At 37.3% G+C, this 16,035-nt stretch overlaps 1 protein-coding gene across 1 annotated transcript in view; it reads right to left on the bottom strand.

Annotated features, from left to right (window-relative positions):
- Positions 1–16,035, bottom strand: part of MCTP1 (multiple C2 and transmembrane domain containing 1) — a 3,344,116-nt gene that overhangs the window by 417,002 nt on the left and 2,911,079 nt on the right. The window contains exon 18 of the mRNA XM_044064134.1: positions 3,673–3,689. Within this exon, the coding sequence (XP_043920069.1) occupies positions 3,673–3,689 (17 nt within the window). The remainder of the gene's footprint in view (positions 1–3,672; positions 3,690–16,035) is intronic.

Genomic DNA, 16,035 nt, shown 5'->3' with positions numbered 1-16,035 from the left:
AATTGTTCTGGAATATGTGTGTATATATAAGTAAATACTGCTTGATTGCCAGCACTTGAACTTTTGACCACTATGTATGACCCACTCTCTGTTACTATCTAGTGCATACACTGATCTCAACAGGTTATACACCTGTCCTCAAATAGTATGGCTTGTCTGATCTGTCCATTGCAGTATTTTTGGTGTCTGTACAAAAGGCAATGTACATCTGGAGCTGGCTGTCTGTGCTACGGTTACTTCTCATTTGTCTGAAGGGTCTATAAGGTACAGACATCCATTATAAAGAGAAAAAATAGTATAAGCTCTGAAGCAGAAAGTAAGGGTGAGGTCTTCCTCAAGCATATCATTATTGTTTTACTAGTCCGTGTCCATGTAGATGGAGCAACAGGTTGCACAAGCAGGAGAGCAGGAGAGAGGGTGAGCAGCAGTGATCATGCTATAGTGGGACTAGTGAACTGGGTCAGTACGGTGGTGACGTGCATAAATGGCAGAGATCTGCGACTTCAGAAAGAAAGACCTCTGTCTGTTACAAAGTAAACAGAATAATAATTTGAAAACAAGGCAGGAAGTAAAGCTAGTGGATGAACTGTGGGAATGTTTAAGGACGGTGATAGCATAACTGTATTAGGAGAAGACTGCAATGTGAGAAGAGGAACCAATCAACCTAGCTTAATTTACAGGTGAGATGGGTAATAAATGAACAGTTAAAGGTATGCACGCAGATCAGGAGAATAAATAAGAAATCAACAAAACTACAAATATACCAGGGAAAATGCAACAAATGTCACCATGCAGGCTGTGGTAGCTTTGTCTCGGGCAATAGAAACCGTTGATTTTTACTGTGACTGTAGGAAGAATCGATGGGAACATGGCCTTGTAGAGGAAAAGGTATGGAGCAAGTCTACGAAATTCTTGAAATCAGGCGGAAATAATGAATTCTTTACCTGTGTTTACAAAGGAATGGCAGGATGGTACCTGCACATGTAATTAGTATGGGTGTGGATGAACAGTTAGAAATCTGAACAGAAAAATATCAGACTTCAGACATATACGGTATTAGCATGCGAATATGGTGATTATGCCACCAACATGACCTTTCTGTTTATTTTCTGAGAAAACATAGCAGTCAGTTCTCTCAATGAAGCAAAGCAGTAAGCAGAAAAACAAATGCGATCATCTGGCGCATACTGATGAGATGCACATAACTTAGATTACGAGTGCCAGTAGTATTTATAAATGGACCTATAATGCTGCTTTATTGCATCATTTATAGGTATTTCATAAAAAAACAAAACTGAAACTACTTGCACCTGCTATACCACAAATTCCTGGCAGCCAGTCTACACCACATTTCATAGGCACTGTTATATATAGTATAATAAACAACAGTAAAACCCCATTTTATTTTAAAAGGAAAATGAAATGTTGATTGTAGCCTTTGTGATTTAGGAGTGCATACAGCATTTGAAATATATCACCTATAAATCTTTCAGGAAAGGAAAAGCTAAGGCAAATGAAGTACCCTGTATTTGGAGTACTGTGTAAATCCTGTACTAATCTAAATATTTCACAGAAAACATTTCTTATGGCTGTTTGGAATACATGAACAGGCTTTCTTTCTTTTTACCCAGAGGACTACTTTAGAGGATGTGTGCCTGTACTGTTGTCTACTAGCATGCAAAATAGAAATGAACCAGCTGAGAACCTATATCTAACATTTTGCTCCTGTCTAATTATACATGTTTAGATATGCTGTATTTTATTTTAGCAGAAATGAAATTAACTTCATTACACTGAGAATGGAGAGCAAAGATCCACACCCTTTTTATATGTAACCTACTGACCTTTTCCTAGGAAGTTGAACTGAATCAATCAACATTTCTCATTTCTGAGTGGTGGAAGCCATTACAAATATAAAAAGGCATATTGGAGTTGTTTATAATAAATATATCTGCACACAATAAAACCTATATTGTGCATGAATCACCATGGCTATGCTGAAAAAAAACAGATAAAGTACATCCTGGTTCTGTGCTGTTACAGCAAGAGACCTGACCTTAACAATGCATTAGGGGGTGCTTAACAATTGATATGCACCTCCTAGGCACTGTTAAGGACAATCCTGCGCTACGCTGGCCAGGAATCAGCAGCAGCAGGACAAGAAATGGCTTTGTTTCAACTCCTGTTTCTGCCTGCTGTCTATTAAATGAAACTCACTATTTTGATTACAACTGTTTCCCTTACACAAGGAAAACGTACTGGTTTTCAAAGCCGGCACAACACATCAAGTTTTTTTTTGAAATCTGACTTTTGACTCATTTCTAGTAGATGGAGCAGACAAACTCACCATGCACTACAAAGAATTATGATCAGATAGCAGATTGTAGCAAAGTATTGTGCGTTCCTGACACAGATGCCAAGATTCGCTCGAGCTTCGCTTTCGAGGTGAATTCCTTGGCATCCATGTCTTGAACACGTAATATGCTTGTTACAATCGATGAACTGCTCATAAAACTCTGTGTTCAATAACAGTATCAGATACCACCCAGACAAAGCCTGTTTCATGACACAGTTGGTATAAGCTTTGTATGCATTCATGATTGTTGGCGCAAACACATAGCTATGTATGACACTAGCAGCAGCAGCATCTGTCACTAGTGGCACAGGTAAAAGCTGCTTGTATTTTTATTACCTGAATGTTTTATTTTTCATGATAATTCAATCCACTTAGTGCTGATTTTCACTGGTTTAACACAGGAAGAAAGGCAAGAAACTATGCTGATGACAAACCTGATTATAACCACCCTGTATATATGGGAGGGTAAAGTACACTTTGTCAAACTACCAAGTATGTTCCTCAGTCAAATAATTGACATAACTGCATTAAAATAAAATAAACAAGTTCAGTGACCTCAGAGTCTACATAGTCACTGCCAGGTATGTTATGACACTTGGTGTTTTGGTTGTGACAATACAGGATTAAAAACAGTTTGACTGACAAGGAAAATTGTTCCCTTTTAAAGGCACTACTGCTCCTGTATCACCTCCTTAGGCTTACCAAGTAACACAAATAAAACTTTGTATTCCTTTCTTTCTTTCCTTGCCCTTGAGAAGATCCCCGAATTCCCTTCCTTCCTGGACATTTCCTCGCAGCTATTCTGCACTTTGCTTCACCTCTTCCACTATGTCATATGCTAGATAATTATTTCTCAGACACAAAATGGAAGTTCTCTACTTTGTATCTACTTTCAACAGAGGCTTAGTTATTCTGTTCAATATCAGACTACACACTGTCTCCTTCTAAAGTAAATACTTCTTCTTTCCCTTCACCCCTCACTTGGCACCTACAGAAACAGAACCTGTCAGCGTACTCATTACCTGTGCTCCCTTTCCTCAGTCGTCTTACCTTTACCTTTTTTCTCTCAAACCCTTCCTTGCCACATCTCTGAATTCCTCTCTGTGTTCTTCCTCTCTCTATGTTTCTCCTTTCTGATCAAGGAATATTTTTTTCTGTCGCAGTGTTGTTGTCTAGAATACTGGAGAAAGTGGTAAACGTAATCCAAATGAAATGAAGCGAAATAAGTGTAATTCTGGAAAGCCAGATCTGCACAGCCCCTTGGAAGGAAGCATTCATTAAGTAGTAAGGAAACAAACAGACCATGCTCTAGGTATGGTAAACTTAGAGGAACCTGTGTCTCTGGGGCTACATGTGACTCTTTAGCTGACCCTTGAAGCTCTCTGGCAATTTAAAATCATGGTGAAAAATGTTTCATACACAAACCAGTTACTGACATCAGTAAACAATTTTTTTTGTTAGAAATCAGTATGCACCTTTGTTATGTTGTCCCATTCCTTAATGAGAAGGCTATACCACTATAACTACTGCAAACTGATTATTTATTTAATTTTTTTAAATGCAGTCCAGTTTAGTTGATTATCTTCCTTTTTTTCCTCTGTTTGATAAATAAGACAAAGTAGTTTTGACAAAAAAGAAAACAAAAACATGCTAGACTTTATTTATCTTACCTTAGACAAATACATGCCAGCCTGCAATCATTGAAAATAGATACAGAGACTGTTGAAAACTAGGTACATACAGCCAAAACTATTGATATCTAACTAGCATAATATTTGAATAACAGATATTATATTACTCTTCCTGCTTCCACTAGAAATTTGTGATACTACAGATTGACAAAAAAACTTGGAAAAAATATAAGCACTATCAAAAAGTGTAAAATCTGTAGACTTTAAATATTTTAATGCACAATTCTACCATATAAAGTCATTTATTTTTGCGTCTCAAAAACTTAAATGTAAGTGTGTGTCCCCTTCCTTTAAATTATTGACTCCACTAGCCCGTTGGTCATGTACTGTGGTTGTCTGTGTATAAACAGCTTCAAAAATCAGGTATGATGAGGAGGATTCAGAAAATTGTGTGAAGGATAAATCAAACCTGAAAACAGGGACATACTTCCAAAAACAGGTAATCATGTCCTGGGGCAAATCAGGTCTGAAAATAGGAACTTTCCTCCAAACTAAGTACAGTTAAAAGATCTGCTTGGGCAAAGGCAACTCGGCACATAAAAATCTACTGCCAATCATTAGCGGACCGGAGTTCCGCTGTGGCGACCCCTAACCGGGAAAAGCCGAAAGACACAACAACCATGAGGCAGAAGAATACACATAGTCATTGCAGGGACACTTCCTTCTTTGCATGACTTGAAACAATTTTCCTTCACTGTCTTTAGTTGTGTCCCCAGGCAGTCATACCAACAGCATGTCTATATTTGTTTTCCTGGCTAAAAGATTTAGAAAATTACAGGATTAAGTTCCTATTGTTAGGGATGTAATTATATCACTGTTATATTTCTGTTGCTCAGTACAATAAGCTTACATAATTTTATCGTGGGTAAATATCTAGAAACTGTTTTAAGATGCATGTTATGTACAATTTATTACTGACATATTAGGTATTTTTGATCACTGTGTAATGTGATTTAACACTGAGACATTTATAGATTAATACATTTTAACAAGGCAGAGTCAGTACACTGGTCATAATTAACTTCACAGGGCACCTCCTGCCTTTTGGACAATAAAAACATTTAGGTTCAGGATGAATTTATGGGTGCCTATCTAATAGTCAAGGTTTGCATAAAAGGAAATTAGGTTTCTATGCAACATAGGATTATTCCAGCAATGGGGAAGCAGTAAGTAAAACTAATATGCTCCTCCTGCGCGTCTTATTTATTGGTTGATGGAGATGAAAAGTCTTTAGTTTGAATGTTTGTGAAGCCATTTGCTTTGTGGAGGTGCAGGAGATAAAGGGGGTTTGGATCCTTAACAGTAAGGAATGCTGGACATAATCATCTTACAGGAGTTTACAAGAGGCAGAGTATACAGACAGAACTTCCAGCCTGTCTTGCTAGCTAAGGATCTTTCATCTGATGCTTTTTTTTTTTTAGTTAGGAACCTCTGAGATCTTGCTAGATGTGTGATCTGTTTGGATAGATACATATCAAAAGTGGTATTATTGTCTATAAATGGTCTGATTAGAGTAGAGTACAGATGAATGGTAACTTGTGATAAGTTGTGGAGCTTTTTTCCCCGAGCATCCGCTGAAAAAGGACCTGCGTCCAGTCGGAATTTCCCAGTAAACAAATGTAAATGAATAAAATAAATAAATAAAAACTTATTTTTACCCAAATGAGGCACTTTAGTAGTTAATTAAGTTACCCAGAAGGATTTGCTATGTGGTGGTCAAAGGATAGGTAGTTGTCTGCAAAGGTGCTGAATTCTCTGTTGACCCTTTTCGTATGGAGTGGGTTGCTGTATATACTATAAACGTCTATTAAGATTCGTCTGCTAAAGGTAATAATGCACACTTTTTGCATTTCTTTTAAGCCTGTTTCTAACACACCACTGATTGTATAGTTTAGCCATTGCGGCAGTAACACAGTATCAGATTCTGAGAGAATAACAATGCCCAGCTTGTGATCATTAGCAAATGTAATTAGCCATGTTTCTTGGTTAGTGGTTTAAAGATTCAAGCAGTAGATGCTGAGCAGGGGTCCTAGTACTAAGCCTTAAGGAATGTCACTAGGCACCCTTTTAATTTCTAAGGTTACACCTGCTGCTTTAACTACATATGTTCCATTTGTTAGACAGTTTGCTATCCATCTTACAGCATAACATTCCAGTAAGGGGACTAGTGTGAAAAGCCTTGGCCAGAGCCAGGTATGCTGTAGGGACTACATGGCTTCTATCTATAGCTTCAGTCACCTTCTTGAAGAAATTTACTTAGTTAAGTAGGCATGACCTCTATGACAAAACTAGATTATTGTGCATCTACATGACTAAAATGATTTATATTAGAGCTTATGAAATGTAGTATAATACATTCCATTGTTTTGTAAACTAGGCTTATTAGGATGACGTGTATACAATTCCTGGGATCTGAGGTGGGGGCCCTCTTTTTGGAATGGCATAAGGATAGCTTCTTTCCATACATCAGGAACATACTTTGGAGCTATACAAGATGAGCAGTTTTAGGATGAGTTCAGACTAACTTTGTTTGTTCCTGTTGATTAAGAAACCGGAGATATTATCAAGGCCCATAGAGGAGGGACTTTTAGCTTTAGAACGTACAGCTAGGACATCCCCCATAACAATCATAAGGAGACTCAGGTATCTGGGGAGGGTCAGTGACTTTTTGTGGTTTACATCTGGCACAAAATATATAAAATTTATCTGCAATATCTTTTGGGTTTGGAGTAGGTAATGCCATTATGAATTTAGAGTATTACCATGTGTTTTATTTTTCCCTTAATTGTCTGCTCTAGTCAAAAATGGATTTATGATTATTCTTTGCTTCAGATACTAATTGTTATACATTCAGTTGGATCTTCTCTATTATAACTGTCACATTTTTGCTGATCTTAGAGTTTCTAATTTGGTTAAGTTTTGATTTATTATATGCCTTAATTAGTTTTTTTCTTTTACTATAGAAATAATTATTGTTGGTATTCCATCAATTTTGAGTACTGTTTTTACACTGAATCCATGTATCTAATACAAAGGTCTATATTACATTATTGAATACTATCGAAAACATAATAATTTACCCGTAAATGTTGAAGTACTAGAACCTCGAACGTTTCAGCGGAGATCTCCGTACAGTACAGAAATAGAAGCTTTCCATTGTCTGCACTGTAGTGTGATCTCAGAGTTGGTATATTTACATAGCGGGGGGTCTGGGGGGGTGCAGGGGGGCTTGCCTCCCTGCTTATAGTGTTTAAATGGTTTGTTTGGGTAGGTTTTTTCCTTTTATTAAATGTTCAAAGTTTTAGCACTTCAACATTTACGGGCCGACTATTACATTTTCGAGTATGTTAGTATTCGATAACATAATATAGACCCTAATACAATATAGATAAAGACGAGTTCAAGTCGCAAGACAGTCACAAGATCCAGAACTTTATTATAAAGACCTCTGGCAGTGTGCAGATGTGATCTGGATTGGAATTTACTGCAAGCCTTTCTGTTATGTTGGAAAGTGTATTAATCAGTATGGTGAATCCATGGAATAAAAGGTACAGGCCATCTTTGATGAAGGAATTTGTGGTGTTGAGTCCCATAAAATGATACCAGCTAATTATCCAATTATTAAAGCCAATTGTCTTCACTTTGTATGTGGACAACATTCTTAATGAGGGTAGGATTCCACTCAGAACCAGAATCTTACCTGCATTTGACAGATGCATAGTAAATTCCAATATATTTCTCTGTACATCTTGTCGGGTTAAACTTCTCAGGTCATTCACACCTACATAAGCCACCACTATGTCAAAATCATACTTGTTCTGCTGGAATGACTGTAAGGGCCTCTTAACACTATCAATCCTGACACTGAGAAGACAGCTGTCACCATGTCTTTGTCCAGCCTAGGGAGTGCAGTGTCAGTGTGCCTGATTATAGAATCACCATTTACAACGACATTTCTCTAGGTATGCAATGGAAGGCTTGCAGTCTGCACACTGGGGATTCACAGAGTTATATCACCAAGTACAGTTGAGCTGTATAAGTGGATTTTGTCTCAGTTTTACAAGGCAATGTTTTTTCACAACCTCATTGTATTCTAGTATAGTAGAATCTTGTGGAGGTTGTGAGTGAGCTTATGTATTGTTACTGGCCATCTGTGTAAATGAGAAGGTGGCCTTAAGGTTGAATTGATAATTAAGGTGCTCATAAAACATGCTATGTTAGCTCACTAGTCAGTTTTTGATGAGCATTAGGCAGGTTTTGCACTGTCTCAGAATACCATGACAGTGATACTGGCAACAAAAGGCATAGAACTGAATTGAGTTTTCATGGCGGACAGTTGGGTCAAATTACCGATGGCAGGAATGATATACTGAATCAAATTAATAAGTAGGGAGACTAGATATGCAGGTATTATAAAGTAAACACAGCAAGATCTGAGAATACCACATAAGTAAATTACTAAGAGAGTAATGCACAAATTCACAAATGGATGAGGACTGACCAGATAGTACAAATTACGGGTCTGTATCACGCTGCCAAAGTATGACAACTTTGAACGTGATATGGTAGAAACCATAAGTTCAAAGTTGTCATACTTTGATTGTAAATAAAAAAAAACACAAACAAAAAGAACGTACCTGAGGGTTGTAAGCAGGGGGGCAAGCCCCACTGCACCCCCCGCTCTTTAAATATACCAACTCTGAGGTTGCGCTACAGTGTAGTAAAGGAAAGTTTCCCTTTACTGCACTGTAGTGCGACCTCGAAGTTGGTATATTTAAAGAGCGGGGGGGTATGGGGGGTGCAGATGGGCTTGCACCCCTGCATACAACCTTTTATTTTGTTTTGCCTTTTTTCCTTTTTTTTTTTTTTTTTTTACACGTAGTTGAAGTTCTGTAACTTCGGACATATGTGTTCATACATATGGTAGTCGAAGTTATGAAACTCCAACTATGTGATATAGACCCCAAATTAGAAACAGTACACTCTAGAAAACAGGATCAGATGACACCAATAGTGTGATTAATTCTTGGCTCAGATACCACACACTACCCACTTCAAAGCTTGATTGCCACTACTAGAATGAAGACAGCCTGACTCAGATCCCACAAAATGCATTCTTCAAATGTCAGTGGATTCAGGCACCTCACAATGACCCTTTAAGGATGCCATAAAACTCATGCTTCAAAGAGCCAATAGACTCTGGACCCATTCAAAGGTTGCTTCTAGCATTTATCAAGCTCAGTTGCCACATACATGGTTTCATCTAAATATAATTAGTCAATAAGAAGCTAAAGTACAAAGATAAATGTATATAGGAATAGCTGCTAGCAATGCACTACTAAATCAGCAACAACAATTTGAGCAACTGACCTGCAAGTAGCAAAAACAAATTATAAGCAAATAATAGCAACAGTGTACAAGGCAGTGCAGAGAAGAAGTGAACAACAAGGTGTTCTTATAAACAAACAACAGCAGCAGCTTGCAGCTCAGTGCTGCTTTTAGCCAAGTTGTGCTACAAGTAGCAACCTTTATCAGTTGTGCAAACTAGGTAAAGGACTAAAATAAATGTAGGAATATTTGACAACAGCTGTAAACTCTAAAACAAACCAAATGTGTCTATTTAGTGCAACATGCCCCACTGAAGCCCGTTGCACAACAAAGTCAAATCCAGTTAGAATTAGACAATCCAGTAGCAACGTGTAGCTAAGAAATACAGCACAGAACAGCTTGGCTAGATAAAGCTAAACTTACAAGTTACAGCCAGTCTGAAAGGGATTGATTGGTCACACCCTATGTGAGTACTGAAGAAAGAATGAAAGGCAGCAAAGTGGTTTGATTGGATGCGATTGATGGTTTAGACCAATGTAAATAAGTCTTTGAATAGATCTCAATTGGCTAAGACCATTCTTAAGTTGTCATCGGATTGAACAAAGCATTTGGAGTATTTCATCTTTGGCTGAAGTGCTGTATTTATCTTACCAACAGAACGAAAAGCAAGGAATTATCTCGGACTGAATGTATGTCTCAAAGTCCCCATGAACTGAACATGTATTAGAAGAAAAGCTTGACTATCTATGCTTTTATGGCTTGTATTACTGAAGAGTTTGTGATTGCTCGAACTTTTTTCAGCATGTCATCTGACTAAATTTGGCATAAGCAGCATGTTTCTGCTTGTTTTATTACTTGAGTGACAGTCTTAGAATAATTTTAGTTACGATCTAGAATATTTAAAATTAGAACAACTTGCTGACGATCTATGCTTGATGTAGCATTCAGCCACTAGCGATAATGATGTACTATATTTTATTCACTCAAGTCTTTTGGGATGAAGATAGAGGAAACATTTGGTGTAGATTTTTGATTGGCTAAAGCCCCATGAGCTCACTGTTTGATTGGGGGTTAACCATTTGGTTTAAGTGATGAGATTTTATTTAACCAGTTTATTCAACTATGTTGAAGAACAATTTGATTGGCTAAATCTTTCAAGGTTATTTGACTATAGGGGTTAGCAGTGATAGATTCTGATTGGCTATACTCCTATAGAAAGTGCACCACTAGGATAAACTGTTGGATCAGTTTTTGATCGGTCAAATCTTTCTTAATCTATTGTTTGATTGGATGAAACACCTTCATGTAAGTATTCAATTTATGAATCACTATCTTATGAAGACAATAGCTGAAAGCGCTTATCAGAGACGTTTGTTTTGTTTTTGAGTTTTAGTTTTTAAGTGATATAGTTGGTATTAAAAGCTCTGCTGTTTTAAACTCTACAGTTTATTTTATTACTACAATTCCTTCTCCATGGTGGTCTAGCCTTGATGTTTTGCAGTTTGTCTTATTCTACTTGGCTGCCTCTCTGTGTGCTCATGTGAATTGTACAAACCTAAGGAAATGACTGTATGACAAATGAACTACAATGTATAACTGCATATCATACCTACATTCCTTTTACAGAAAGGAAGCGATTACACTAAAAGCATTCCAATCGAATGTTACACAAAGGTATTTATAGTTTAAGCTTTATGAATCTCTTATATTTGTTAGCAAATAAAAAGAGTAAAACTCCAGGCAGTAGTTTTTTTTTTGTCAGATAACAGTAACCAAGCTTCTAGCTGTTGAAAGGAGAGGAGTTGCTTTGATAAATGGATCCTTGCTCTACTTTTGCACTTATGAGGTCGATGGATCTAGTATAATTACTTTGGTGCATGTGGACCATTTCTGAACATCTACTTCAAACGCTCATAAGTAAAAGATGAATTTACAGCAAGTCATGCAGGATAATACTACAGAAATGGTGCTGCTTCTTCTAGTTATGACAATTGTACCACTGCATGTCAGAAGGGTGCTGATATGTCATATTCTATTAACAGGAGATCTATTAGTGCCCTGTCCAAACTTTATACTGATTGCACTGACACAGCGCTATGTATTACAATCAAGCAGCAGCACAGGTACCATACTTTAAACAAGATAATGGACAAAAAAAACTATTACTAAATCCTACAACATGTTAACAAATACAACATCTTGACACATAGCAAATACAATGTGTCTTCAGAAATTACCACAAGATTTACATCCTCCGTGATAAAACTTACACATTTGTGAAGAGGAATCATCATGAAGATGTTATATTCATAGACGTAAAGTGTGTCTCTGAAAGCATCAGTCACAGTATTATCATAGGAAAACTTCAAACCCTCAGCTTTAGCTCTTCTAGTCTTACTTCTTTCTCTAACTATCTCATTCTTAGGATCTTCTCTGTTGTAAACCTATCAAACCATTCAGTTTCTGTCACCTTCACTTCCGGCATTCTCTAATGTAATCTTCCATGGTGGGTTCCAGAGGAATAGCTAGGCCATTTGGAGCCTGGGTGAGACCCTCAAAAAAGCTAATAGCCAATAAAGCACAGATCAAAATTAGAACATCATATTTATGTAATTTAGCCCTTTAAACATGTTACATATCATCGGGGTATGACTATTTCACCTCAGATAAAAGTTAAAACCCGTTGGAAATGGATCCACAGACCCTAGAAAAGTATCACTAAGTGTCACTCCCAAACAAACTGTAGTACATAATTGTTGTTGGCATGTCTATACACACACACACACACACACACACACACACACACACACACACACACACACACACACACACAGGAAAAGGCATACAAAATAACACTGCTGCTATGTCCAAAGCAAATCTCGTGGCTTCTGCTATTACATAACCCTGCGTGTCCTAACCTTACCTGCTGGTTCTTCTACAGTGCTGAAGGAAGGATCCTGACTCCTTACTTCAGGATGCAGAAGACGTCAACAATAATATTATAGTTTATTACTACTTTTGATTTTTGTGATATTTCTTGCCTAAAATTCTTGTTCTATTTTCCTCTTTTTTTTTGTAGTTTGATTTTATGCGTCAAGGCCAAGCTGTGTTACATCTTTCTTTCTTTTCAATGATCTGGATATCAAATAATTTGAATAAATGCAATCCGTAATGAAAATAAAGTTGTTTCAATTTAAAAATGTCAATGGCATGATATTTCCACAAACATTCAGATGTGATAGTCACTTCCGGCACATGCAAAGCATGATAAAACATTACATATCTGCAGTGTCTACCACCATACCTCTCAACTGTCCCAAATTTATTAGGGAAGTCGCTGATTTTGACTCATATTTAGCATTGTCTCTCTTAATTCCTCCTAGAAAATATGGTGAGTTTTGGGGAAAAGCTGGTGAATTACACTTAATAAATAATGACAATAATTAGAGAGTTCTAGACTTCTTTTACATTCACATTCCCTTACTTCGTCAATTCCTCAACCTTGGGTTAACAGTATTAATAATTTCAATGTTTATTTCTGAACTAGTCTCAGATTTTTCCTGATATGTGTCTATCTCCAGTAGAAGCATGAGGTTACCTGCACAAACACATTACAAGATTAATGTTTTTTCCCTATATTTACCACTAGCTTTAAGTGCATTGGTTAGTTCAGTAAGTACAGAAATAAAATGCTAATTTTCTCCAGATCAGATTCCATCTTTAGAAATATACATGACAAGTCTATGTATCCCTTTACGCAGCACCACAAGTTCCAGTTAAATGTCTCATCACCTGCTATACCCAGTTAAACATGTCTCATCACCTGCTATATCTCAAAGCAGTGCAAGTTTTTAAACTCTGCAGTTGTTACTCATTATTTTCATATAACTCGCACACACACACACACCTATGACAACTTTAACCAGGATTTTACAAACAGGAAAATGCTATGCAAACTCAGAGAGAAGCATGAAGTAAACAATTCAATGTTGCTACAGAGGTTTCCTCTGTGAAGTTTCACCATAAATGCCAGCCTATCCAGAAAGATATCCACATTAGCAACGTGGCTTTAAGGAAAGGATTCAGCATGTAGGAAATACTTGGTATTGAACTCAGGACCTCATACAAACAAAATACATGCTTTTCCACTGAGCTACTTCCCCTAACTGCAACATCCCCTTACCGCAGAAGGGCTAGACCCCCCAGTGGTGTGAACCTTGGCTCTAGATAATTGTTACAGTTGAAGTAACACGCTGACCACATGTACAAAAATGGGAAAAGGGGCTGTGGAAGGATGGATTTAGTCTTTCTATATTTACAGTGCTGCTCTTATGTCTTGATTCAAAATACACATTAAGCAAGCAATAATGCCCTCCAGGGTGTGTGTTAATGTGTAATTAACGCCCACCCAGGGTGTTATGAGGCCCGATGCCGCAGGTAGATGGTCTCAACTTCTGGAAGGGCGTTAATTACACATTAACACACACCCTGGATGGCATTATTGCATTTACAGAACGGGCTCTCTGTAAAACTGTTGTGGTTTACTTATTTACTTTTTTAAGTACTATTTTATTTTTTTAATATATTTTTGATGTAAAATAGTTGCTGCACCTAATGTTTCAAACTTTCTGTAGTACATGTTAATTTTGTTGGAGGGAGCATTTTACATGCAAAATATAACACTTTAAAAAATCTGGGTATTTACTTTTTTTTTTTTTTTTTTGGTCCCTTACTCCGAAAACATTTGGTTTATTGCCAGTCGTTGGAGACAGAAGTTATTAAATAATGATCCACATTTCAGTTTCAAAGTTTTATTTCCTTCAGAAAATTCATGCTAACACAAATCCTTTTATTTAGCCAAGTTTATAATTTTATAAGAGGAATAATTAAAATCAGTTCTTATTTTTCAGCCTTTGTTCCCCTTTTATTTTGGGCTTTATCCAGATTTCTTCAGCTGAAGGTTCCAGAGGTATGCAAACTTCTTTGCTGCTGCAAGTGGTAGACCTCACTCGCTCTCTCACACACGCATCTCTGCTTCAGAAAATAGATGCTAACACAAATCATTTAAAATATTTTCCAGTGTTGAGCCTTTGTCCTGTTTATTGTAGGCTTATCCAGTACCTTGATCTAGGAGCATACCTCTCAACTGTGCATATTTTTGCAGAATGCCCAGATTTTTGCCTCATATTTTTGGTCTGTTCCTCATAAAAATGCGTTTTTTGACAAACCACTTGGATGATCTAAAAATTAAAGTCACTAAATAATGATATACATTTGAGTATCAGATTTTATATCCTTCAGAAAATACATGATAAAACAAACCCTGTTATTCTAGCAACTTTCTAAGTTTATAATAGTATTATTTAAAATGTGCCCCTATTTCTTACCATTTGTCTCCCCATTATGTGAGATTTTGTCCAGATTTCTTGTGCTAATAGGTTGAGAACTATGTCTGAGCTTGAGAGGTACACAAAATTGATGCTGCTGCCAGGGGATCGCTAGCTCACTTTCACACTTTACTCTCTCTGTCTTTCATGAATGCACGCAGGCACAGAAACACACACACACACACACACACACACACACACACACACACACACACACACACACACACACACACACACACACACACACACACACAGACACACACACACACACAGACACACACACAGTCGCTTCTGCTCTCATGCACACATTCACTCACATACAGACAGAAACATAAACACACATATACACACACACACTTTTTATGTTTTGCTCGATCAATCTCTCTCTGTTTCTCTCTTAACTCTCATACACGCATACACACACACACACACACACACACACACACACACACACACACACACACACTTTATTTTTAAATTTTTTTCTTTTTTTATTTTACAATCGCTAAACAGCAAAAGCGTTGCTTAACAAATGTAAAATAATGGCTCACTCCCTCTCACTTTCACTGACATGCATGCATACACTCACACACAGACAAACGTACACACACAATTTTTTTTTTCTTTTTTTCACATTTTACACCCACTAAACAGCAAAAAAGCTGTTTAGTGAGTGTAAAATAATGGCGGCCATTCGGTTTTCTCAGTCTGAGCTCTGCTGCAGCTTGATATGCTGCCATGAAGCGGTGGACTAGTTTTTCAGGGAACATTATTTGTACATTAATACCCTGCTGAAGAACATTCATTCTCCAATCAGGGTGCTGATGTACAGTTTGCCTATTCTCTGAAATATTATAAAAGCACTGTGTTTCATAATACATCACTTGATCCCCATCTGCTATTTCATTCCACCCACAGATGCAAACAATACAGAAATCACAAAACGTTTGCATCTCAGCATTGCCATTTGGTACTGCTACTAGTATTTTTTAATTAACTACTTCTTGTTTTGTCTGCCCTCTCCACTTCTGCAGTCCCTTATAAAGGTGTCTTCAGGGCAGGACTCCAGCACAGCAGACCCAACAGCAGGCAGCAGCAGCCAGCAGTGGTAAGAAAAATGGACCAACACTGACCTGATCAGCTAATCAGGTCAGGAATGAAGCCAGATAAGTCTTTCTTACTGTTAATTATTTATTTATTTATAAATTATGCAGCCACAGCAAGTGATTTATTCAATTAAGACACAGAAATCTCTTGGCTCTCTGTTAGCGCC

This window comes from Protopterus annectens, chromosome 2.part2 (genome assembly GCF_019279795.1).
Source record: "Protopterus annectens isolate FY-2018-M chromosome 2.part2, PAN1.0, whole genome shotgun sequence".
Classification (NCBI taxonomy): Eukaryota; Metazoa; Chordata; order Ceratodontiformes; family Protopteridae; genus Protopterus; species Protopterus annectens.
The sequence above is the reverse complement of the archived record's forward strand: the minus strand, read 5'-3'. Positions and strand labels throughout refer to the sequence as shown.